General features: G+C 41.1%; 2 protein-coding genes and 1 non-coding gene across 6 annotated transcripts in view; 2 read left to right on the top strand and 1 right to left on the bottom strand.

Moving 5' to 3' along the window:
• Positions 1 to 2310: 2310 nt before the first annotated feature.
• Positions 2311 to 8845, bottom strand: RBM48 (RNA binding motif protein 48). Of its 3 annotated transcripts, none has more exons than XM_055589709.1 (5): positions 8668 to 8845; positions 7960 to 8150; positions 6315 to 6460; positions 4228 to 4781; positions 2311 to 2637 (listed from the first exon to the last, which is right to left on the bottom strand). In XM_055589709.1, the coding sequence occupies exons 1-5, from the start codon at positions 8776 to 8778 to the stop codon at positions 2551 to 2553; spliced, it is 1089 nt and encodes a 362-aa protein (XP_055445684.1). In that variant the 5' UTR covers positions 8779 to 8845; the 3' UTR covers positions 2311 to 2550. The 3 variants fall into 3 exon arrangements, with proteins under 3 accessions (XP_055445684.1, XP_055445685.1, XP_055445686.1); XM_055589710.1 differs by lacking the exon at positions 8668 to 8845 and adding an exon at positions 8469 to 8616; XM_055589711.1 differs by lacking the exon at positions 7960 to 8150 and having other exon boundaries at positions 8668 to 8774.
• Positions 8846 to 8993: 148 nt separating this feature from the next.
• Positions 8994 to 25581, top strand: part of PEX1 (peroxisomal biogenesis factor 1) — a 77301-nt gene continuing 60713 nt past the window's right edge. For both annotated transcript variants that reach the window (XM_055589707.1, XM_055589708.1), the window contains exons 1-3: positions 8994 to 9262; positions 17133 to 17276; positions 19505 to 19588. In XM_055589707.1, the coding sequence (XP_055445682.1) occupies positions 9137 to 9262; positions 17133 to 17276; positions 19505 to 19588 (354 nt within the window). In that variant the 5' untranslated portion in view covers positions 8994 to 9136. The remainder of the gene's footprint in view (positions 9263 to 17132; positions 17277 to 19504; positions 19589 to 25581) is intronic.
• On the top strand, positions 16576 to 16648 carry TRNAW-CCA (transfer RNA tryptophan (anticodon CCA)). Its single transcript has one exon. It is a non-coding gene; the product is annotated as a tRNA-Trp (tRNA).

The following is a 25581-nucleotide window of genomic DNA, read 5'->3' as shown; positions in this document are numbered from 1 at the left end:
TTTTCTGTGCCAGAAGAGCCGGCCTGATAATTGACTTCACTATTTCCTTTCTTAATTCTTTGAGCAACTGTGCTTTGCAAACACGTGATATAGGAAGAAACTTTTTATTCTCTGCAGTAATTTAGATGGGTGATTTTTGTGGATGAATTTGCATAATGTTAAGCTATCCTTCATAGCTCAGTTGGTAAATAATCCGCCTGGAATGCAGGAGACCCCGGTTTGATCCCTGGGTTGGGAAGATCCCCTGGAGAAGGGAATGGCAACCCACTCCAGTATTCTTGCCTAGAGAATTCCTGGAAAGAGCAGCTTGGCAGGGTACAGTCCCTGGCGTCGCAAAGTCAGACACGGCTGAGAAACTGACACTTTCCCTTTCAAGCTATCGTTAAGTCATCTCAGCTTGTCCTGCTGTAGTTTATCCCCACATTTTAACTGTCTGGAAACCTGTATTAAAAATCAATGTGTAAAAGGCAAACTTTTTAAGAGGACTGATGGGTTAAACAGTATAGAGTAACAGACTGGAGTAAGTACTTAGGTTCAGAGGGAACCACCAGGGTTCTTCAGCTGCTCCCCCGAGTCCGTCCGTGGCCCGTTACCTGGAGTCTTACTGCTCCAAGTGTAATCTGTGCACCACTGGCATCACCTAGGAACTTGTGAGAACTGCACTCAGACCCCTCCTCAAACCAGCTGAACCAGAATCTTTTTTTCTTTAGTGTGTGACACAATTCAGGTTCATTTTCTCTCTCGTGTCATGGTCCATCTTGTGTCTGTGGCCAGGGATGAGGAGGAGTGCTGGCCTCCACAGTCACGGAAAAGGTCAGGGACACAGAACCCACATAGCAGCTCCTCCCTTCAGGACTATCAGAGAAAATTTTAATTGACATAAAATACATGTCATAAAATTTATCTTAACCAGTTTTAAGCGTACAGTTCAATAGTTGTAAATACATTGATGCTATTTTGCAACCAATCTCCAGAAATCTGCTCATCTCGCCAAATTGAAACTCTATACCCATTAAACAACTTCCCAGTCCCATCACCCACCAGCCCCTGCCACCACCATCCAAATCTGCATTTTAATAAGACCCCAAGGAAGAGACTCAGAACACCTAAAAGTCTGAAAAGCCTGATCTAGACAGCAACTTGCTCTAGTCTATGTTGAAGTTGCTAATGTATTTTTTGACTAAGAGTGCACAGAAAGTACAGTTGACCCTTGAACGATACAGGTTTGAACTGGGAGGGTCCACTTGTATGTGGAATTTTTTTCTATTAATAAATACATACTATATGATCCACGGTTGGTTGAATCTGAGGATACAAAACAACAGATATGGAAGGCAGACTGTAAAGTTACATGTGGATTTTTGCGTGGAGGGTCAGCAACCCTAACGCCACATTGTTCAAGGGTCAACTGTATGTAATTATCTCACAAGGAAGTAGGGCCAGTCCCCTTGCCTGCAGCTTCTTTTCATACCATCCACCACGCAGTGCCATCCTAACAAGCTCGCATAACGTCATAAACGAAGGTGAAACTTTCTAACCTTTATGTTCAAATTCAGTCCATTAGGCAAGAGACCCTTAGGATGGGGAGAGAAGAAAAAGAGACACCATCTGGTATGGGCCTCTTCTGGTTACTGTTATCAGCAAAAAAAGAAAACGGCAAACAGCCTGGACATACTTGGACCTCCAATTATGTGGCCCACGGACAGGGAAAACATGTGGGAAGTAGTGGTCAAAGTCTACCATTTACAAACACGGATTTGTTTCTGCCTCAGACGAAGTAAATTATCTTTGAAGTTAACTAAAGCATATATGCTTCTCATTTCAGCTTTGTGCTAACAGTTTATTAACTTTTTTGCTTTACAGAGTTGTCTTGATTTTGAAGCCCTGGCATTCCAACATATCCTGACTTCTAGTTTTTGAATGTTACTCACCCAAAATTATTAAAATCAGAAACAGATCCTGGTTGCCTGTCTTTATATTGTAAAGTACCTATAGTTGCTTCAGTTGGTTTACATATAGTGATTGCAACATGAGAAATAATGTTGTAATGAACGATTTCTATAATATTAAGTATGGATCAAAATAACATCAATTGATATAATAAGTAATGATAAACTAATTAATTTGTTAAGTTAAACCAACAACCTTAGATCTTGGAGCAAATGTTGTGAATCAGCCATTCACAATCCTCTTTTCTCCTGCTTCCTCAAAAACAAATAGAAAACCTAAACATCTGACATTCTACACTCTTCTGTTAGGAACAGCAGTGGGCCCAATTCCAGCCAATAAGATGTAACCAAAGTCACGGAGTGGAGGTTCTAGAAAAGTTTTATTTTTTTTAAAGGGACATAATTGGCTGGCGTGTTCTTTGTTCACGATAAACTAATTTTAAAAGATGAAACTAAATTAGACAAGTAGCTTGAATGAAACTACAAAGAAGAGAGTGCATTAAAAAAAAAAATACCAGCAGTAAAAATCTCTACAAGAATCCAAATGACAGCCTAAAAATAAAAAGTAGTCCTTTAAAACTATTAATTTACTGCAGGCAATTTATATCCTTCTTCTTTGTTTTAAAGGACGACTTCTATGCACATCTTCCACTTTGTCCTCTGGAGGCTTTGGTACAGATGAAATTACCTAGTTTTAAAGAGAACCACCAACAGTTTAATTTTTATAGTAGAAGAGTAATAAACTATTAGAAGAGGTAAGATGTACACCCAGGAGTTTAATCCTTGCCATCACCACACTTAAGGCTGTCAGCCCAGGTTCAAGGTGCAGCCTACAATCTAGGCACAGAGCAAAGTTTTCTGTCCAAATACTGATGGGAGTAAAATTTTTAAAGCCAAGAAAAATTCTGAGGGGAGAAAAGTAAATGTATGCTCTACTTTAACATTCCTTTATAGAGCTGTTATTTTCTGAAGTCACTTGTAATTTTATGAATACAGAGAGATACCCTGGTTTTGTGTAACTTGAAACACGATAATGTTTGATATATTCAGAGACAAGGAGGCTCCAGCCAGGATGGTGGAAGAAAAATGTAGAGAAATAAGCAAAAATGCTAGAATCCTCAATTTCTCAGGGAAAAATGAAACCAAATACATCAGAACAAAGTAGACAATATAAGTTAAAGGACATACAACAGTCTTCACTGAAAATGGAAAATTACTAGAATCTGACATAACTGTATTTAGTATTTTTTCTTCTACAATTTCTAAATCCAGGACTTGGACCTAACTTTTTACTTGAAAATACAGTCGGCTCTGGCTAAGATAACTACGTACGTGTGTCTGTGTCTCAGTCCATCTGCACCTGCAGGCTGGGCGCCAGCACGAGCGAAAACAATGCTACCGAAGTTTAAGCATAAAAACTGTGTCCCTCAGTTTTTATTATAAAATAATTCCTCGTCCTTAACTGGATATAACTTTAATGTTAAGAAAAGGTACATAAAATAATCTACCTTAGCCTTTCTTAATCACATTTTTGAAATATATGTACCACTATGTGAAAAGCATTTTCTGAACCTGAGTTCAAGTACAAGAGAATGGTCTTTCTCCTTCAGATGATTTCTAAAGACTTGCCCCACAGTAAGGTATCTTTCAAAAGCTATCTCAAATATTAACTTTTATTTGTGCTTAGAAAATGGAAAATGATAATGTAAATAACATTAAAAAACTACTACTTAAGGAGGACAATTTATCAATAGGTCTAGTCTACTTAAGAAATATGAAATTAAAATGCAGACCTTCAGGCCTAATCTTTAGAAATCTCACCTTCTTCTATGATTATCAAAGAAGCAAAATAAGCATTTGAATTTTTAAATTTATAATTGTGAACTTGAGAAATAAATTATAATAATTTCCCCTCAATGCAGTAGTTCTCCACGTTGGCTCATATTACAACTATCTGGAGAGGGATAGTTCTGTTTAAAAAGGGAGGGCCTGGGCTCCATTCTCATAGACTGATCTGACTGAAACTACTGCTTTTATATTTTCTACCTAGAGTAACATAAAATATACTTAAAGAAAGGATTAGAGGTATCAAAACAAATACATATCTGTAAGTCAAATTCAGTTACTTCAACACAGAATTGTAGGAAAATACATCTAAAAATTAAAAATGGGAAAAAAAGAATGACAATACTGAAGTTCCTACAAATAATTCTCCACTTAGCTGTTAGTCCTTATAACCAAACTGTCTCTTAAAAGTTTCTTTTTTAAACAATCTTACCTCTTTAAGTTTATTCCGAATTAAATTCGCCGTTGTATTCAAGGAGTCATCATGCATGTCCACTTTAGGAATGTCTGGTAACTGGGGGCCAATCATAACCTCCTTGCTACTTGTGTATGCTTCAGCGAGAGTCTCACGCTTGCAGTCGTCTTCTCTTCTCCTTTTCCGCTCCTGCAGCTGTGTTGTCCTAGGCATAAACCTGTCAACTGCCTCTGAAGGAGTGAGAGCCTTCTGTGTGCCAGGGCGGGCCAGTGAATTTTGTAAAGTTTTCATCTGCATTTTCTGCAGAGAGTCACAGTGGTCACAACGCCCCAGTGTTTCATCGAAGTTTCTACCATCCTGAGAGGAGTTTGATGGTCTGTCTACATGTTCTCCTGATGAACATTTACACTTGGGGGAGAAATAACACAAAGGCAACTCAGAAGAATAAGGAAGACAAAGATCTGAGTTCCCAGTTGAAGTGTTCAGAGAGGCTGCAGGAAATCCAGATGTCTTTGAATGGAAGGCCCCTCTAAAATCTTTTGCATCTTTATGCTTCTTTGTCATGTAATGATCTGTATGTTACAATTTAAAAGGCAGGGAAAGGGAAACAGAAATGGTTCATTTACTGTTTTCACCATGTAGAAACATGTAACTTTAAAAAGAAACATTAAGATGTTAATGAATGCTACACTAAAAAATTTATTCTTGAAGAAGTACTGTATTTACATGGTTTAAAAGCTAAAAAGGATATCTGTCCAGTCTTCTCCCTCCCACTTAGCCCTCTTGTTCTCCTATAAAACCCACTTCTCTGTATCTCTCTGCTTTCCAGTTAACTCTACATCTTAGGGAGTTTTTCCATGTCATTACACAGAAAACTTTTTATATCTTCAAAGTATTTTTACTATTTGAACGTATTGTGCTTAGTTTGTGTTTGTAGTTTTTATTTTTTTTTTTTTTTTTTTATTTTTTTAAATATATATTTATTGATTTATTTGGCTGCACTGAGTCTTAGTTGTGGCATGCACAATCTTTAGTTGCAGCATGTGAACTCTTACTTCTGGCATATGGGATCTAGTTCCCTGACCAGGGATCAAACCCAGGCCCCTGCATTGGGAGCATGGAGCCTTAGCCACTGGACCACCAGGGAAGCCCGTGTTTGTAGTTTTTAAAGGAAACAATATGCTGGGTCCATATTTTATCATTTCCTTTGCCACACGGACAGGTTTTCCTGGAGCCAGTTCTTTACACATTTACACAGATTATAGTTCAGTGCCTACGAATGACCAAAGACTCCCAACAGCTCTTGCCAAAAATTCAGGTAAGTTTACCACTTCGCTCTTCACACTGCCAGGTGCCCCTTACCCAACCAGTCAGAAACTCATCATATTCAATAGCTTTTTAGACACTGTCTTTTTAACCAAAGGGTGAAAATTTGGTAATCTGAGCCTCTAGAATTATTCGGATTTCAGACCACACACACTATCATAGTCCAGTGCTGACTCCTCTAGTTCTACAATCCATGAACTAGATCCTATGACTCCATTCTGTGCACTGGGATTTTGTGTCCAGGGCAACTTGATTAGAAACACGGGGCATCTGGCCAGCTGGTGTTGTTCAACAGTGGAACTTCCCCACTGTTTTCAGTTTTAGATTCACAATTCAAACTGGTCTGCACATCCGAAGCTGTTTCTCACTGCCTTGTAGTCAAAGCCTTAATTCCTCAGCATGGACACAGGCCTTTCAGGATTCACTCACTGTCCCCTTTTCTAATCTCAGATTCACACGTAAGCTGCTGTGTTGCAGTTATATATTACTCACAGTTGCTGAAAATGCATGACACTCATTTATTCCTCTGGCCCATCTTTCCATCTGCTCCTCTCCCTTTCTGGGTAATGTCTACTTTCCCTTCAGAACTCAGCCACCTTTCTCATCCTGCAGGAATCTTCCATGAAAATAACATCTATCCCTTCCCAGGCCAGATTACATAACATTCTGTAAAGAAAAAACTTCGTAGCTTATACTCACTAGACTGGGAAAATTCTAGGAGGATAAACTCAGCAAAATGCCTGACACATAGGAGGTGTTTAGTAGTAGGCTTTACATACCTTTATTTTTAGTCATTCTTGCTACATAAGCATTCCTCTCTCGTAATTTTTTTCTGGTTTCTTCAACTGTTTCAAATTCTGGAGCATAGCACACATGAAGCAACCCACCAAAGAAACTCTGCTCATCCATTTTTCTCTTGGCTATCCTAAACAGAAATTCACGATATCATGTTTTACTTACGGTGAAAGCTTAACTAGTATACAATGCTTTGATCTAGAAAGCAAAGTCCAGATGTTGTTGTGTACATAAATCCTATGTCTTGGGAGTTAAGATGCTCTGCACGTCAATGGTATTGACCCTACTGATCCACTGCATATTCTTTCAGAGCCTTTCTTCCCCTCTCCCAAGAGTCTTCATAGGTTTTAAGCTAAGTTTTCCAAACATATCCAGACTCCTTTTAACCAACATAGGATTCAGCTGGTTGGCCTGAGGTACACAATCTGTGGTCATGAAATAGAGATTCTGTGTTAAAAGGCCCTCGAGAATTAGCTCATGCCCAGCTTAGCCTTTTTAGCACAATGTGTTCCTATAATGGGGTTCAAAGATAAGAAATTAATAAAAATATTACAATTATTAATAATGGAGGAGACACAAATATGTAACAGTAAATGAGAAAAGGAGAGGATTGTATTCATTTAATGTATACTTACTAAACATCTATGACTGGCCAGGAATTACTACAAAATTAAGTACTTCTGTGTCCAGGGAAAATGGTAAGAAATACTCACTGAGATTTTACCATGTGCCAGGCAGTGGCCTAAATGCTTAAATGCTTCACTTGAAATCACGCTTCTCAACATCTCTATGATGACTCTGAGGCATGGGGAGATCATTTGTCCAAGCTCACCTTGGTTTGTGGAGCCAGGATTCAAATCCACATGTCACACTGTCTGGCTCATCGTAAAAGGGGTGTGGGAGATGCAAAAGCTTCGTGGAATGAATGCACAGTAAGAAAATATGCTTCCCTAACCATGAGGAGCTGGCAAGTTGGTTAGGGCAGTGAGATTATACATAAGAGCAACTGGAGAACAATATATGACCCATATACCCCAGTACTATTTGTAGCACAGAAACTGTGAATTGTAACAGCCAGGGAAGGATGGGTCTTGAAGCATATTAGTGACAAGAATATAAGATAAGGCATTTCATATTTCCCTTATTACAGCAGGGGATTTATGCTACAGAGAAGAAGAAAAAGATGGGGTCAATTCGAGCTAATGTTGTTTACTGCATTCTGAACAGGAGGCATCGCATCTGCTAAGCCCTCTACGTGGATTATCTCATTTCATCCTCATACAACTTCAGTAAGTAGACCCTTTTTTACCATTCACATTTTATAGAACAGGAAAACAGGTTTAATGGGATTAAATAACTTGTCCAAGGTCATGATGTTAGTAAGCAGTGGAACCTAAAAATTTAGTCCAAACCCAGTTTTTACTCTACCACACCACAAGACAGAAAATGGTTAAGCATGGAGATGACCTGATGGACAGACTTTTGATAAAGCTAACACTTACATTAAGAATATTGGAGAAAAATAAAAAGCCATGTTAGATTACTGGGTAATTCATGAAAGAATAAGGGAGGCCAAAATGATAGCAATGGGAACAGAGGAAATGAGACACTGCTTAACTTGCATATTACCTTGCGCTTTGTAAATTGAGGAATTTAATAAGATAAACTTCTGTAAACTCTTCTGCTGGGTATTCATCTAGAGCATAATACTGTTCAATTGCACCATATAGAGCAAATCGCTCAACTAATTCCTTCATTGCTCCCACTGCAGGAACTCCTTGTATTAATAAGTACCAAGACTCCAAATTGATTGTATATACCTAAAAGAAATGCAGACACATTAAATGTATTTCACAAACAAGCCTAAGACAACCTGTTACTATTTAAAAAAAAAAAAAGACTGAAAACAAGAACTACTCTGTTCAGGTCTGCAGAAAAGTTGTTGTTTTTTCTTTTTTTTAAATCTGCCCCTCTCTTTGTAGAAACAATAATTCACCCTACATGTGAGGGCTTCGAGCTAAAACACATAATAGACTACCTCCAATCGACATGTCTTCAGAAGCTGCCTTGGTAAATGTTACAGGAAAGAGTTAAATATTCACTACTGTAAACACGGAAGATACGACTAAAACACATACCCCGTTTTCACGGAGCTCCAACAGTTGACCAGAGGCCGCGAGAGTATCTGCTACCTGAGTACCGGCGTTCCTCACACTCATCTCCAGCAAATGGGTGTGACCGAAGCCTTTCAAGACTTTCTTTACATTAACTAGGAGTGTGAAGCTACAGCTCACATAAAGCTACCGACGACAACGAATGAAACCAAAATCACTTTACCTTCACAGCGCGAGGCCGTCGGCCCTCCCGATACTTGGCTCTCGAGTCACACACAGCTCTTTGGATGTGGTGATCCAATACGCCCCCAATTTGCCCTCCACCCGACGCCATCTTGCCGGCTTTGGCCCTCGCAGAGACGACAACATCCGCCTGTTGCCCTCCTGATTATCCAATCAGAGAGAGGGATGGGTCAAGGCGCGCCGAGATTGGCTGAAGGAGCGACAGGGCTGGCCATCGTTTCCTGTGAGCAAGTAGGCGGCGAGCGAGCTGCCGCCCTCTAGCGGCGCGGCGGAGAGGCCCGGCGATCCGGAATGGACTTGCTTGACGCTCCCGCTACCGAGGCGCGACGGGCGCGAGGGGCGGGACCTGGGGGCGGGGCCGATCGAGTGTATCTGGCCCGCAGGCCCTCGGTCCGCAGTTAGCCAGGTCCGCTGGGGTGGGCCTCTGGCGGGGCCCTCGCTTGCGGAGGATGTGGGGCAGCGGTCGGCTGGCGGGTTCTGGTGGCGGGGCGGCCGTGACCGTGGCCTTCACCAACGCGCGCGACTGCTTCCTTCACTTGCCGCGGCGCCTAGTGGCCCAGCTGCACTTGCTCCAGGTAACGCGCCCGCCCCCACGGACTCCCCAGCCCGGACTTGGGACTCCTGGGGGGCCGTCTGCGGTCGCCCAGGACCCGGGCCTTTTCGGGACGCAGCGGCCGCTCGGGTGTCTCCCGACGGCGGGACGCGGGCTGCTCTCCCCCCGCCGCCGACCTGTTCAGCAGCCAGAACGTGGGCCGTTCTGGAGCAGGGCCGGTCCGGGCGGTCTTTGCAGCCCTACCACGTCGGGTGCAGCCCCGGGCCTTTGCGTTAACTTGCCGTACGTATTCCAGGTCTTTACTCGGTGAAACTGGGCTTTCAACATTCTGATAATTCTGAGTTCAGCTATTCCTCACTCCAGGTTGGAAAAGCTTTGGAGAAGTCGGGTTTGTCTTTGCGGGTTTTGTTTTGTTTCGATCGTAAAAAACGTTTTTCCTGCCAGTGATTTCCAGGTGCGCCTGCCTGACTGTGGCCCAAGAGTCCCTGTAAATTAATAGAGACTGAGCCGCGCGCGAGAGATTAATCAAATGAAGGTTCTCGCTGCGTCTCCGCTGCTCAGAATACCTCCGAGGTGTGCCTGGAACGTGCAGTGGGATTATGCATACTTGGACCTCTGCAGTTAGTTGCTGTCTGGACATTGTGATTGTGGTGGTTCATAGCTCTAATCACATCCCTAGTTTCGTAATTGTAAAATAGAGGCACCTGGTCTACCAGTTTGAGTGTGTGATGAGGACAAAAAGAATACTTGAAATCTTTGAAAATCCTGGATGCATAGTACCCACTACGGGCTGATCCTTGCAGGAAATATTTAGGAGTTTGCAATAATTTTAAATATCCCGCCTCTCCATTTTAGCTACTTCCCTTTAACTACTTTTCTAGATTGTTTTCCCCCAGTCTTTCAAAGCATGTTAATTTCAGTGGATTCTGCCATTATTGCTTTTACTATAGAGAGTCTCTTGGAGCTTCCCAGGTGACAGCTGTAAAGAATCCTCTGGCTAATGTAGGGGATGTAAGAGACGCCGGTTCGATTCCTGGGTGGGGAAGATCCCCTGAAGGAGAAAATGGCAACCCAGTCCAGTAGTCTTGCCTGGAGAATTCCAGGAACAGAGGAACCTGGCGGGCTACAGTTGATGGAGTGGCAAAGAGTCACTGAGCATCTGAGCAGCAGACAGTCTCTAGGCTCTAATGAGCTATCCCTCATGGCAGGAGATAAGTTAGTTTTGTCACCAAGTCCTAGGTAGATCCTTCACCCTCCCCCCCTCCCTGCTCTCAGTCAGCTCTGATGGAAATTTAAATCATCACCTCAGGAGTTTATTGGAAACACTCCTCACCTGGTGAGCTTATAGGAGTGCTTCCTTATAGTAACTAATTTGCTCCTAGAATGTGGGTGCTGTATGAAGTTTAACGGTCTTCATCTTTGTTTTAAATTTTAAGCCTTTGATAAGTATTTGTAAGAATTAATTCATGGATATCTTTTTGAAACTTAAACTCCCTTAGCCTTGGAACAAACTGTTGTTTCTGTCTAGCCTGTGTCAGAAGACTAGGCCAACTCCTCTCCCTAATTATAAAAGTAATACATGTTATGTAGAAAATTTGGGAAGCATGGAAAACTATAAACAAGAGAATAAAAGCTACACATAACTCCCAAACCTAGAGATAACAGATGTTAACAGTTTGGATCAAATCTTCCAGTTTTGTTTCAAATCTTCGTTTTATTTCAGATCTCTATTTTTAACAAATCAAGGCCTGCACACACTGGTAGTTTTGTATACTGATGTTTTCTTACAGTCTTATGAGTGTTTTATTTTATTAAAAGGTAATTGTCATTTTTTTTTTTTTTTAAAGTTGCTCAGTCGTGTCCAACTCTTTGCCACCCCATGGATTATGGAGTCCATGAAATTCTCCAGGCCAGAATACTGGAGTGGGGTAGCCCATCCCTTCTCCAGGGGATCTTCCCAACCCAAGGATCAAACCCAGGTCTCCTGCATTGCAGGCAGATTCTTTACCAGCTGAACCACCAGGGATGTCTGGTAATTGTCACTTTTTAGGTTGATTAGTGTTCTGTCATAAGTTTGCCATAATTTAATTGTTCACTGGTTGAACGTTTATATTGTATTCAATTTTTAGACATTAAAAATGATAATATAATTATATTTTAAGAAAAAGTTAAAAGTAACATATCTTTGTGTAATATATAATAAAACATTGTTTTATTTTCTGGTTAAAATGGGCTTTCAGAAATTATTGAGTTAGAAAGCATAATTTTTAAATTTTTTATTTATTTTTGGCTGTGCTGGGACTTCATTGCTGCACATGGGCTTTCTCTAGTTGTGGCGTGCAAGGGCTACTCTGTGTGGTTCGAGGACTTGGCATCTAAGTGGCTTCTCTCCTCTCCTGTGGAGCACAGGCTCCAGGGCACGTGGGCCTAGCTGCCCCATAGCACCTGGTGTCCACCCAGACCAGGGATGGAGCCCGTGTCCCCTGCATTGGCAGGTGGATTCTTAACTACTGGACCACCAGAGAAGCCCCCATGAATAATTATTAAGGCAGAAAGTCATGAATTAGGAGTTAATAGGCGGAATTATTTTACATCAGCTGAAGCATTGAATACATAATACAGATGATACTGTAAAGGGAAAAAAGTTAGAATGATTTTCTGAACTGTATCAGACTTACCTTTTTTTTTCCCCTTTCAGTTTTATTGAGATATAATTGACATACAGCTCTGTGTACATTTCTTTTCTAATATTTATTTATTTGGTCCTGCTGGGTCTTTAGTTGCTGCTCTCATAACCTTTGATCTTTGTTGCATCTTGCAGGATCTTGTTCCCCAACCAGGAATCAGACCCGGGCCCCTGTATTGGTGTGCAGGGTCTTAGCCACCGGACCACCAGGGAAGTCTCCCTGTGTCAGTTTAAAGTGTACAGCACGTAATGATTTGACTTGCATCATGAAATGATTATCAAAATGTTTAGTGAACATCCATCATCTCCTATAGATACAAAGTTATAGAAAAGGAAAAAAAATGTTTTCCTTGTGATGAGAACTCAGCCTTTACTTTCAACCACTTTCATGTATTAATGCAGCAGTGTTAATTGTATTTACTATGTTCCTAAATGCTTTAAAAATAGATATTTTGGTTTTTTGATGGACTGCTGAATCTGAATCTTTGGGAGTGAGTGGGCTTCAGGCATCTGTAGTTTTATTAAAAAAGTATCTTAAGGCTTCTTGGATGCACCAAGTCAAGACCCATTATTCCAGAATCATACAATGTTTATAGTGAAAGAGACCATCTATATCTAGGTCATGTCTGTACTTTAATGTGTAAGGAAATCAGCCAGTACATTTCCATGCAGTTAATTTGCCCTCATCTAAAACTCACCTGGCTTCCCAGGTGGCTCAGTGGTAAGGAATCTGCCTGCCAATTCAGGAGATGCGGGTTCAATCCCTGGGTCAGAAAGATCCCCTGGAGAAGGAAATGACAACCCACTCCAATATTCTTGCCTGGAACATCCCATGGACAGAGGACCCTGGCAGATTCCATCCATGGGGTCTCAACAGAGTTGGACACGACCGAGCGACTGAACAACAATAACTCACCTACCCGGAAGAAATATCAATAACCTCAGATATGCAGATGACACCACCTTTATGGCAGAAAGTGAAGAGGAACTCAAAAGCCTCTTGATGAAAGTGAAAGTGGAGAGTGAAAAAGTTGGCTTAAAGCTCAACATGCAGAAAACGAAGATCATGGCATCTGGTCCCACCACTTCATGAGAAATAGTTGGGGAAACAGTGGAAACAGTGTCAGACTTTATTTTTCTGGGCTCCAAAATCACTACAGATGGTGACTGCAGCCATGAAATTAAGACGCTTACTCCTTGGAAGGAAAGTTACGACCAACCTAGATAGCATATTCAAAAGCAGAGACATTACTTTGCCAACAAAGGTTCATCTAGTCAAGGCTATGGTTTTTCCTGTGGTCATGTATGGCCGAAGAATTGATGCTTTTGAACTGTGGTGTTGGAGAAGACTCTTGGGAGTCCCTTGGACTGCAAGGAGATCCAACCAGTCCATTCTGAAGGAGATCAGCCCTGGGATTTCTTTGGAAGGACTGATGGTGAAGCTGAAACTCCAGTACTTTGGCCACCTCATGCGAAGAGTTGACTCATTGGAAAAGACTCTGATGCTGGGAGGGAATGGGGGCAAGAGGAGAAGGGGACGACAGAGGATGAGATGGCTGGATGGCATCACTGACTCAATGGACGTGATTCTCAGTGAACTCCGGGAGTTGGTGATGGACAGGGAGGCCTGGCGTGCTGCGATTCATGGGGTCGCAAAGAGTCGGACACGACTGAGCGACTGATCTGATCTGATCTGACCTCCCCCATGCTCACCTTCTCACTGTTGCCTCCATAACCCAGCTCCTTCCCACCTCTGTACTCTTCCTCAAGCTATTCTTCCCGAAAACATTTTTCTGCATCTGACGCTACTAAAAACAGCATAATCCTACCTCCCCCATGTAGTTTCAGATTCTCTCTTGCCCATATTTGTCTCCTTTTCAGAACTTCACTGCTGTGTTTATGTGCTAACAGCTCACTTGTTATACTTTGTTCTGTGTTTCAAATATTATCTTATTGTCCAAGTCTGTGTTTGAAGACTGGGTACCCAGAGTATGCTTTAACTCAGGATTTCTTAACCTTGGCACTGTTGACATTTTGAGCTGGAAAATTTGCTGTTGTGGGGCTCTGTCCTGGGTAGTGTAGAATATTATTTAACAGCAACTTGGCCTCTGCCCAACGAGAGCCAGCAACACCCCTCCTCCCCCTCGTGACCCAGAGTGCCTCAAGACGTAGCCGAATGTCTCCTGGGGCACAGTTACCCTCAGCTGAGAACCACTACTAGAACTCAGTTACTTTGTCTGCACTGCTGAAGCACGGGAGTGGATTCAAATCCACACAGAGTGCAACCAAATGAACCTATTAAATAGCCCTCCAAAAATAACCAGGTACAGTTTTGCATTTCCTTTGTGTTAGCCAGAGATGAGCCAGGCCTGGGACCTGGCTGAACTAAGGCATTGCAGCCTGTGGTTTTACCCAGCAGTTCCCTTCAAGTGATACTGATACCATGGGTTTGGGCAAAACTAGATGGTCAGTCCAGAGAAGGCGATGGCACCCCACTCCAGTACTCTTGCCTGGAAAATCCCATGGACAGAGGAGCCTGGTAGGATGCAGTCCATGGGGTCGCTACGAGTCAGACACGACTGAGCAACTTCACTTTCACTTTTCACTTTCATGCATTGGAGAAGGAAATGGCAACCCACTCCAGTGTTCTTGCCTGGAGAATCCCAGGGATGGGAGAGCCTGGTGGGCTGCTGTCTATGGGGTCACACAGAGTCGGACACGACTGAAGCGACTTAGCAGCAGCAGCAGCAGCAGCAGCAGCAGATGGTCAGTCACTTGTTGATTTGATTGAACCCCTGGAAAAGGGGCTCCTTTCTCTATAGTCTGTCCTTTTCTTTTCTCTACCTGAGTGCCCAGGGGCTCTGTGGTCCAAGTGAATGATTTTTGACATAAAAATGGACTCAGAACATTAGTCTGCAAAGTTTACTAAATGCAGCTGAATATATGGGTCTGCTTACCACTTAAAAAAAAAATATATATATATATATATTTATTTGGCAGCATCGGGTCTCAGTGGTGGCACGTGGGACCTTCACGGAGGTGCACTGACTCTCTAGTTGTGATGTGTCGGCTCAGAGCACAAGGGCTCAGTAGTTGGGGCTGCGGGCTTAGTTGGCGTCGTGGTTCCCTAACCAGGGATCAGACCCGTGTCCCCTGCTTTGCAAGGCAGATTCTTAACCACTGGACTACCAGGTAAGTCCCTGGTGACTACCTTTTGACCAAATGAATAAGTGAAGTATTTTTCATATTTCACAAAATTGATTTTTCCCTTTTCCAGGGAGTTGGTGAGTTGTTTTTTTTTTTTTTTTTTCCAGTATTGCAGGGCATGTTTCTTTATTTAACATCTGTGATTTTAAAAGTTTCTTCATATGAAGTAGGAGAATTGATCTGGATTAAAAGTCACTGACTATGCTATCCCAGATTCTCATCCTCTCAGCTCATGTAGTAACAGCTGACCCAGTGACTGAAGACTTGACTCCAGACCTGGGGCTCTTTCTGCCGTATCACACTGTTCTCAGTGGAAAGATTTTGTCAGCCAGACAGGTTGGACGCTCCTGTCAAGAATTCTGAGAAAAATTATACAACTAAGTGATAAACGATGATTTCTTATAAACAAAGTTTTAATAAATTTAAAGTACCTTATATTGCCTTGGAAGTGGCTCCAACATTCTTTGAAATTTGTCCTATTAAAAGAAATACAATAAGCAGTCCATAGCTAGTTTTGAGATAGTAAAATTTGATGTAAGTAAATGAATTTAATATTTTAAACTTAATAAATTTATTTTGATTTAAGTGAATTTAATAGGTGGCAAGTAGTGGTAAAGAACCCACCTGCCAGTGTAGGAGATGTAAGAGACAAAGGTTTGATCCCTGGGTCAGGAAGATCCCCTGGAGGAGGGCATGGCCACTTCAGTATTCTTGCCTGGAAAATTCCATGGACAGAAGAGCCTGGCAGGCTACAGTCCGTGGGGTTGCAAAGAGTTGGACAAGACTGAAGCGACTTAGCACAGCACAACAGGACTAAAACTTCCTGAGATGTTAAGTGTTAATGGCTATTAATGAAACCCTTACTTTTTATTAAAAATGATCTGTATGTGAAAATACTTACAATAACAAGTGGGGGGAAAGGATACTAAATCATAACTGTAATACAACGGTTAACTTGTGCATAGAAAAAAGGATTAGCCAGAAAAGACCAAATTGTATCACATGGTTGATAATTCACATGGAAATATCAGTAATTTTTTTAATATATTTTCCAAGGTTTATGTACTTTCTAATATTTCTGTAATAAGTTTGTAATTTTTTTAATCATAGTAAATGACTTTTAATCCTTAGACATAAACTTGCATATTTTATATAATTGCTATTAATAATTTATATAATTGCTATTAATGAGAATAAATTTTATACTTTGCTTTTTTGACTTATAAATATGTTTCCATAGTTCAAGACTTAAAATTACTTAAGCTGAATAATATAAAATTTCTACAATGCATAAAAGAAGCTATTAACAGTAATTATCTTGGGAACAGGAACCAGCCCTCACATTTTATGTCTTTATACTTTTTGTGCTTTTACCATGTGCATTTATTACTCATCTAATAAACAAATGCTAATGCTTTTTATTGATTATGTGTTTCTGGGCTTCCCTGGTGGCTCAGAGGTTAAAGCGTCTGCCTCCAATGCAGGAGACCCAGGTTTGATCCCTGGGTCAGGAAGATCCCCTGGAGAAGGAAATGGTACCTATTCTTTACTAAAGTAGTAAATTTATAGCTTATTTCCATATTGCTAGACATATAAAGATAGCCCTGAGTTTTCATAATTATAGAAAATACTGCAGGGATATGTTCTGGTGCAGTTTTTTCTTTGACTCATTAATCCTAAATAAGGTCAAAGGCTCTCTCAGTTTACTGGCTCCCTGTTGCTGTTGCCATTGTGGACTCTGGAGCGGCTGAATCAGTTTATCCTGCCATTAAGGATATACAGGTATTGGTTTCCCCATAGTATCATCACGTTAGGTAGTGGAAATGATTACAACTTTAAATGCTGTGATGAAGGTGGTCACAGAGAGCTATCAACTATCTATAGAACTCGCTTTGTACATGTGGATTGCAGTTGTAGTTTATCTTTTCTGTGAATCCAGAGAAGCGTATAAAAACTTTCAAACCCTTTCTCCCCCATTTCTTATTTCTTGAATAAACAGAATCAAGCTATAGAAGTCGCCTGGGGTCAGCAGCCTGCATTCTTGAGCTGGGTGGAAGGCAGACATTTTAGTGATGGAGGTGAAAATGTGGCTGAAATTAACAGACAAGTTGGTCAGAAACTTGGACTCTCAAATGGGGCCCAGGTAAGCACAAACTGTGATGACCGTGACTTTTTAAAATGTTATATAGCAAAAGAAGTAAAAGTTGAGATGTATGTTTTAGGGAGGTAAGATGACACCTAACTTGTGAGCTACTATAACCAGGGTAAGATATCCAGATATGTCTGCTACCTGTCATGTACTCGGTTAAGTCCTTGTCCAATAGTCTCCCATGCTCGCTAGCTGATTTTCTAGTCTACCTTTTATTGTACTCAGTTTCCAGGTTCCTAAATTTGTTCAGTTATTCTTTATGAATTATTCAGTTTTACTTACTATGCTTAGATTGTAAACTCCAAAGCTTAAGGACTCATGTCTGTCTCCACTTTATCATATTCACCAGTTTATGTTTTTAAATATTTTAAACTGCAGAAGTAACACATATTCAGTACAAATATTTTACAATTGAAAGTAAAAAATGTTTTTCCCTTTCTCTAACCCCAGCCTCGCAATGAGGGTGTACTGTGGGGTCTCCCTAGACCGTTAGGAGTTAAAGAAGGAGATCATACATATTTTCTGCAATTTTCCCCCCACAAACTGTATCAGAGATCCTTTCCATATGTTAAGATAATATGCATTGAGCATCTCTGTATATGTATGAAATGAAACCTTTTTTTGGTGGGGGACCACAGTGGAGCATGTGGGACCTTAGTTTCTCTACCACTGGACTGCCAGGGAATTCCCAGAAATGAAATAGATTTTCAAAACTGAATCGCCAAGTCTAGGGTGCCACACATATAAATATTTGATAGATGGGGCTAAATTGCTTTCTATTACCAGTTTCTCATGAGGCTTCCCAGGTGGCGCTAGTGGTAAAGAACCCACCTGCCAACGCAGGAGACTCCAGTTCAGTCCGTGGGCCCAGAAGATCCCCTGGAGGAGGGCATGGCACCCCACTCCAGTATTCTTGACTGGAAAATCCCATGGACAGAGGAGCCTAGCGGCTATACTGTCCATAGGGTCGCACAGAGTCGGACATGACTAAAGCGACTTAGCATGCACACATCAGTTTCTCAAAATAAGTTTTAACTTATTTTGAACACAGGTTAGTTTTGTTCACGCGCATTTCTGATAATGAGAGTAAGCCACTGATGAGAAATCCATTGGCCTAGCAGTAGTCTCTTGCTTACCTTAAATTTTTGCTGGAATCTTAAAACTTGAGCACCAGAGTAGCCTTACAAATCACTGACTTTGCTGCCTTGTTCTACAAGCCTAGGCAAATGGACTGTTTTGCCCAGGTTTCCATAGCAAGCTATGGAAATAACTAACATAATTCTGCTCTCTGTGTATATGGCACTTCTCTTTAGGAAATATCCAAACCCTGAACAGTCCTGCTTGTTTTTCATTCCCATCTGCTCTAAAGTGAATTTGCTGTCTAATTTGCTGCACATTCCCTGTATGGACTGCAGCGGCTCCACTAAGGCCCCCGTCATCGATGGGGCAGGAAGTGGACTGGCTTGACTGGACACCAGCTTCTCGCTTTATGCCTCCTCAGAGTCCCGCCTTTCAAGTAGTGTATGTGGGAGGCGCCAGGGGGAACAACTGGGGAGCGGGCAAGACGCTCGGGGAAATTCTGCTCCAACCCACAAAAGCGAGAGGGAGCATTTACTCCTCGGGGGCTCTGGATTTTACTCCTCTAATCCCCAGAAATGCCCGTAGAAGTGGAAAGAAAGTGAGTGGATTCCAGATTCCTGAGAGACACTAACCTTCCTGTGTCTCTGTAGACTGGAGTGACAGAGGATTTGTTTCACTATATTTTAGCTGTGAATGATTATACTTGTGAATAATTCTAAATGATTGGTTCTGATCTCTATTTCAGTGTGTGACTAACTTTTCCAGAAGCACCATGGCTTGAAGTTTGTTGCGGAACATCTAGAAGCAATAGTATTTATATACTAGATCAAGCCATGACTTGATGACATCATTGTTTTTCTTCTATTTTTTAACTTACATTTTTTTCTTTAAATGGTTATGTTTATGTTATTTTTTAAAATGTGTATTGTGCTAGGATGTATTTCCCTTTATTTTATAGTTGTGAATTTTTTTTTCTAAAATGCTGAGTATATCAGCACCTACCTAAGAAGAGCTTGATAAATATTTGTCAAATAAAGGACTACACACACACGTGACTACAGAGCTAAAAGAGAGAAGTTCCTATTTTCCAGGGATATTAAAAGTCTTTTAATGGTAGTTTTATCCTTTAATTTTTTTTCCAGGTGTTTCTCAAGCCTTGTTCCCATGTGGTGTCTTGTCAGCAAGTTGAGGTGGAACCCCTTTCAGCAGATGATTGGGAGATACTGGTAAAGAAAACAAAATGAGAACTATCCAAGTTTAAGGTCAAACTACTTCAAAATATCAGTGTCTTGTATGTTTTTTTGAGTATAGTTATTTACAGGGCTGTGCTAATTTCTGCTGTGCAGCAAAGCAACTCAGTGATGCACATACATACATTTCTTTTTGTTCCCTTCCATTATGATTTACCCTAGGAGATTGGATACAGTCCCCTGTGCCGTACAGCAGGGCCTTGTTGTTTATCTATTCTATACGCAATAATTTGCATCTGTTAGTCCCAGATCCCCAGTCCTTCCCTTTCCCTCCCCTGCCCCTTGAGCAACCACAGGTCTTTTCTCTCTGTGAGTCTGTTTTTGTTTAGTACATATGTTCATTTTGTGCCTTATTTTAGATTCCACATGTAAATGATACCATATGGTATTTGTCTTTCTCTTCCTGATTTACTTCACTTCGTATCCAATAGCTAGTTGCATCCATGTTGCTGCAAATGGCATTGTTTTGTTCTTTTTTACAAAAGAACAAAAGTAGTATCCTGCTGTATATGGACACCACATCTTTATCTGTCCTTCTCTTCCTGATTTACTTCACTTCGTATCCAATAGCTAGTTGCATCCATGTTGCTGCAAATGGCATTGTTTTGTTCTTTTTTACAAAAGAACAAAAGTAGTATCCTGCTGTATATGGACACCGCATCTTTATCTGTCCATCAGTTGATGGGCGTTCAGGTTGTCTCCATATCTTGGCCGTTGTGAATGGTGCTGCTCTGAACATAGGGGTGCGTGTATCTTTTTGGATTATAGTTTTGTCTGGATATATACCCAGGAGTGGGATTGCTAGATCATATGGTAGTTCTATTTCTAGATTTCTGGGGAAACTCCATACTGTTTTGTTGGCTGCACCAACTTACGTTCCTCCCAACAGTGTAGGGCAGTTTCCTTTTCTCCACACCCTCTCCAGTGCTTGTTATTTGTAGACTTTTTAATGATGGCCATTCTGACTGGAGTGAAGTGATACCTCATTGTAGTTTTGGTTTTGGTTTCTCTAATAATTAGTAATGTTGAACATCTTTTCGTGTACCTACTGGCCATCTGTATGTCTTTTTTGGAGAAATGTCTACTTAGGTCTTCTGCTTTTTTTTTTTTTTGATTGGCTGTTTTCTTGAATTATATGAGCAGTTTATATATTTTTCAGATTAAGCTCTTGTCAGTTATATCATTTTGCAAATATTTTCTCCCACTCCTTAGGTTGTCTTTTTATCCTTTTTTTTTTTTTTCCTGTGCAAAAGTTTGTAAGTTTGATTAGGTCCCATTTGTTTATTTTGTTTTTATTTCTATTGCCTTGGGAGACTGATCTAATAAAACATCGGTACAGTTTATGTTAGAGAATGCTTTGCTTGTATTCCCTTCTAGAAGTTTCATGATGTCATATTTTGTGTTTAGGTCTTTAAGCCATTTTGAGTTTATTTCTGCGCGTGGTGTGAGGGTGTGTTCTAACTTCATTGATTCACATGCAGCTGTCTAACTTCCCTAGCACCACTTGCTGAAGAGACTTTGTCCCATTTGATTTTCCTATATTCCTGTTGAAGATGAATGGATTAATGGACCATAGGTGTGTGGGTTTATATCTTGGCTCTCTATTCTGTTCCACTGATCCACATGTCGGTTTTTGTACCAACACGCATTGTTTTGTTTATGGTAGTATTGTCTGAAATCTGGGAGACTTATGCCTTCTGCTTTGCTTTTTCCCTCAGGATTGCTGTGGCGCTTCTGGGTCTTTATGGTTCCATATAAATTTTTGGATTATTTGTTCCAGTTCCGTGAAAAATGTCATGGGTAACTTGGTACGGATTCCATGAAGTTTGTAGGTGGTTTTGGGTGGTATTGCCATTTAACAATATTAATTCTTGCAGTCCAAGAGCATGGGATGTCTTTCCATATCTTTGAATTCTCTTTAATTTCCTATATTAATACTTTATAGTTCTCAGCGTCTAAGTCTTTCACCTCCTTGGTCAGGTTTATTCCTAGGTATTATATTTTGGTCCAAGTTTAAAAATATTGTTTTCTTACATTTCCTTTCTGATACCTCGCTGTTAATATATAACAAATGCAACTGATTTTTGAGTGTTAATTCTGTATGCCGCTACTTTGCTGAGTTCATTCATTAGATCTAGTAGTTTTTGTATGGAGACCTTAGGGTGTTCTGTATAAAGTATCATGTCATCCGCACATGGGCTTCCCTGGTGATAAAGCATCCGCCTGCAGTGCAGGAGACACAGGAGACTAGGGTTCAATCCCTGGGTCAGGAAGATCCCCTGGAGGAGGACATGGCAACCCACTCCTGTATTCTTGCCTGGAGAATCCCATGACCAGAGGAGCCTGGAGGGCTACAGTCCTTGGGGTCACAAAGAGCTGGACACAACTGAGTGACTTAGTAGGGATGCATTTGCATATAATGACAATTCAACCTCTTCCCTTCCAATCTGAATACCTTTTATTTCTTTTTCTGTCTGAGTGCTGTGGCTAGGACTTCCAATATTATGGGGAAGAAAATCAGTGAGTGGGCATTCTTGTTTTGTTCTGGATTTTAGCAGGAATGCTTTTGGCTTTTTACCGTTCAAGGTTACATTGGCTGTGGGTTTGTCATAAAAGGCTTTTATTATATTGAGATATGTTCTCTCAATACCCACTTTTGAAAGAGTTTTTATCACGTTGTTGCTGTTCAGTCACTAAGTCGTGTCTGACTCTTTGCAACCCCGTGGACTGTAGCACACCAGACTTCCCTGTCCTTCACTATCTCCTGGAGTTTGCTCAAATTCTTGTCTGAGTCAGTGATGCTGTCTAACCATCTCATTCTCTGCTGCCCGCTTCTCCTTTTGGCTTTAATCTTTCCTATCAGGGTCTTTTCCAATGAGTCAGCTCTTCGCATCAGGTGGCCAAAGTATTGGAGGTTCAGCATTGGTCTTTCCAATGAATATTCAGGATTAATTTCCTTTAGGATTGACTGGTTTGATCTCTGGTAGTCTTAAGGGACTCTCAAGAGTCTTCTCCAGCACCACAATTCAAAAGCATAAATTCTGTAGTGCCCAGCCTTCTTTATGGTTCAGCTCTCACATCCATACATGACTACTGGAAAAACCATAGTTTTGCCTATACTGACCTTTGCAGCAAAGTGATGTCACTGCTTTTTATCCTGCTGTCTAGTTTTGTCATAGCTTTCCTTCCCAAGAACAAGCATCTTTTAATTCCATGGCTGCACTCACCATCTGCAGTGATTTTGGAGCCCAAGAAAATAAAATCTGTCACTGCTTCCACTTTTTCCCCTTCTGCTTGCCGTGAACTGATGGGACTGGATGTCATGACCTTAAGTTTTTGTAATGTTGAGTTTTAAGCCAGCTTTTTCACCCTAACTTTCTGCAATTAAAGGAATATCATCTACATACTCTGAGGTTGTTGATATTTCTTCCAGCAATCTTGATTCCAGCTTGTGATTCATCCAGTCCAACATTTAGCACAATGTACTCTGCATATAGGGCTTCCCTCGTAGCTAAGCTTGTAGCTCAGCTGCAATGTTGGAAACCCTGGTTTGATTCCTGGGTTGGGAAGATCCCCTGGAAAAGAGAGAGGCTACCTACTTCAGTATTCTTGGGCTTCCCTGGTGACTCAGTCAGTAAAGAATCCGCCTGCAATGTGAGAGACCTGGGTTCAATTCCTGGGTTGGGAAGATCACCTGAGGAGGGCATGGCAACCCACACCAGTATTCTTGCCTGGAGAATCCCCAGACAGCGGAGCCTGGTGGGCTGCCGTCCGTGGGGCCACTAAGAGTTGGAAACAACCGAGAGACTGAGCACAGCCAGCAGCACTTTGCATGTAAGTTAAATAGGCAGAGTGCCAATGTACATCCTTGTCATACTCCTTTCCAAATTTTTAACCACTCCATTGTTCCACATCCAATTCTAACTGTTGCTTCTTGACCTACATTACAGGTTTCTCAGGAGGCAGGTGAGGTGGTCTGGTATTCCCATCTCTAAGAATTTTCCAGTTTGTTGTGATCTACACAGTCAAAGGCTTTAACATAGTTAATCAAAGTGAAAAAACTGAAAGTTGCTCAGCTGTGTGTCTGACTTTTTGCAACTCCAAGGAATTCTCCAGACCAAAATACTGGAATGGGTAGCTGTTCTCCTCTCTAAGGGATCTTCCCAACCCAGGGATTGAACCCAGGTCTCCTACATTGCAGGTGGATTCTTTACCAGCTGAGTCACCAGGGAAGCCCTAGTTAATGAAGCAGAAGTAGATGTTTTTCTGGAATTCCCTTGCTTTCTCTATTATTCAACGAATGTTGGCAATTTGATCTCTGGTTCCTCTGCCTTTTCTAAACCCATCTTGTACACCTGGAAGTTCTCAGTTCACGTACTGTTGAAGCCTTAGCTTGAAGTATTGTGACCATAACCTTACTAGCATGTGAAATGAGTGCAATTGTACAGTGATTTGAACATTCTTCAGCATTGCCTTTGGGATTGGAATGAAAACTGACCTTTTCCAGTCCTATGGGCGCTGCTGAGTTTTCCAAATTTGCTGACATATTGAGTGCAGCACTTTCACAGCATCATCTTTCAGGATTTGAAATAGCTCAGCTGGAATTCCATCACCTCCCCTAGCTTTGTTGTTAGTAAAGCTTCCTAAGGCCCACTTGACTTCACACTCCAGGATATCAGACTCTAGGTGAGTGATCACACCATCGTGGTTATCTGGGTCATTAAAAACTCTTTTATATTGTTCTTCTGTGTATTCTTGTCACCTTGTCTTAATCTCTTAATCTCTTCTGCTTCTGTTAGGTCCTTACCCATTCTGTCCTTTATTGTGCCCATCCTTGCAGGAAATGTTCCCTTGATATCTCCAGTTTTCTTGAAGAGATCTCTAGTCTTTTCCATTCTATTGATTTCCTCTATTTCTTTGCACTGTTGGTTTAAGAAGGCCTTCTTATCTCTCTTGGGTGTTTTCTGGAACTCTGCATTCAGTTGGGGCTGTCTTTCCCTTTCTCCTTTACTTTTTGCTTCTCTTCTTTCCTCAACTCTTATAAAGCCTCCTCAGACAACGTCCTTGCCTTCTCGCATTTCTTTTTCTTTGGGATGATTTTGGTCATGCGTCCTGTACAGTGTCACAGACCTCCATCCATAGTTCTTCAGGTACTCTGTCTACCAGATCTAATTACTTGAATCTATTCGAGACCTTCACTGTATAACCATAAGGGATTTGACTTAGGTCATAGCTGAATGGCCTAGTCATTTTCCCTACTTTATTCAGTTTAAGTCTGAACTTTTATGCAATGAGAAGTTGATGATCTGAGCCACAGTCAGTTCCAGGTCTTGTTTTTGCTGACTGTATAGAGCTTCCCCATTCTTAGTTGCAAAGAATATAATCATCCTGATTTCGGTATTGACTGTCTGGTGACGTCCATGTGTAGAGTTGTCTTTTTGTGTTGTTGAAAGAGGGGCTTTGCTATGACCAGTGTGTTCTCTGGATGAAATTTTGTTAGCATATGCCCTGTTTTCATTTTGTACTTCAAGGCCAAACTTGCCTGCTATTCCCAGTATCTCTTGGCTTTCTGCTTTTGCATTCTAGTCCCTTATGATGGAAAGAACATTTATTTATTTTTTTTGGTGTTAATTCTAGAAGATGTTGTAGGTCTTCATAGAACTGGTCAACTTCAGTTTCTTTGGCATCAGTGGTTGGGGCATAGACTTGGTTTACTGTGATGTTGAATGGTTTGCCTTGAAATGAACTGAGATCATTCTGTCATCTTTAAGAGTACACCCAAGTACTACATTTCAGACTCTTGTTGACTATGACAGCTCCTTCATTTCTTCTAAGGGATTCTTGCCCACAGTAGTAGATGTAATGGTCATCTGAATTAAATTCTCCCATTCCCATCCATTTTAATTTACTGATTCCTAAAATGTCGATGTTCACTCTTACAATCTCCCGCTTGACCATATGCAATTTAC

This window comes from Bubalus kerabau, chromosome 8 (assembly GCF_029407905.1).
Source record: "Bubalus kerabau isolate K-KA32 ecotype Philippines breed swamp buffalo chromosome 8, PCC_UOA_SB_1v2, whole genome shotgun sequence".
NCBI lineage: Eukaryota > Metazoa > Chordata > Mammalia > Artiodactyla > Bovidae > Bubalus > Bubalus kerabau.
The sequence above is the reverse complement of the archived record's forward strand: the minus strand, read 5'-3'. Positions and strand labels throughout refer to the sequence as shown.

Excerpts from the sequence above, each read along its gene's own strand:
- RBM48 (XM_055589709.1), bottom strand. The coding sequence starts at position 8,778 with ATGGCGTCGGGTGGAGGGCAAATTGGGGGCGTATTGGATCACCACATC. Across the intron at positions 6,461-7,959 it reads CTCAATTTACAAAGCGCAAG|GATAGCCAAGAGAAAAATGG; the intron begins GTAATATGCAAG and ends ATTTCTGTTTAG. Across the intron at positions 4,782-6,314 it reads AAGAATGACTAAAAATAAAG|ATCATTACATGACAAAGAAG; the intron begins GTATGTAAAGCC and ends TGTAACATACAG.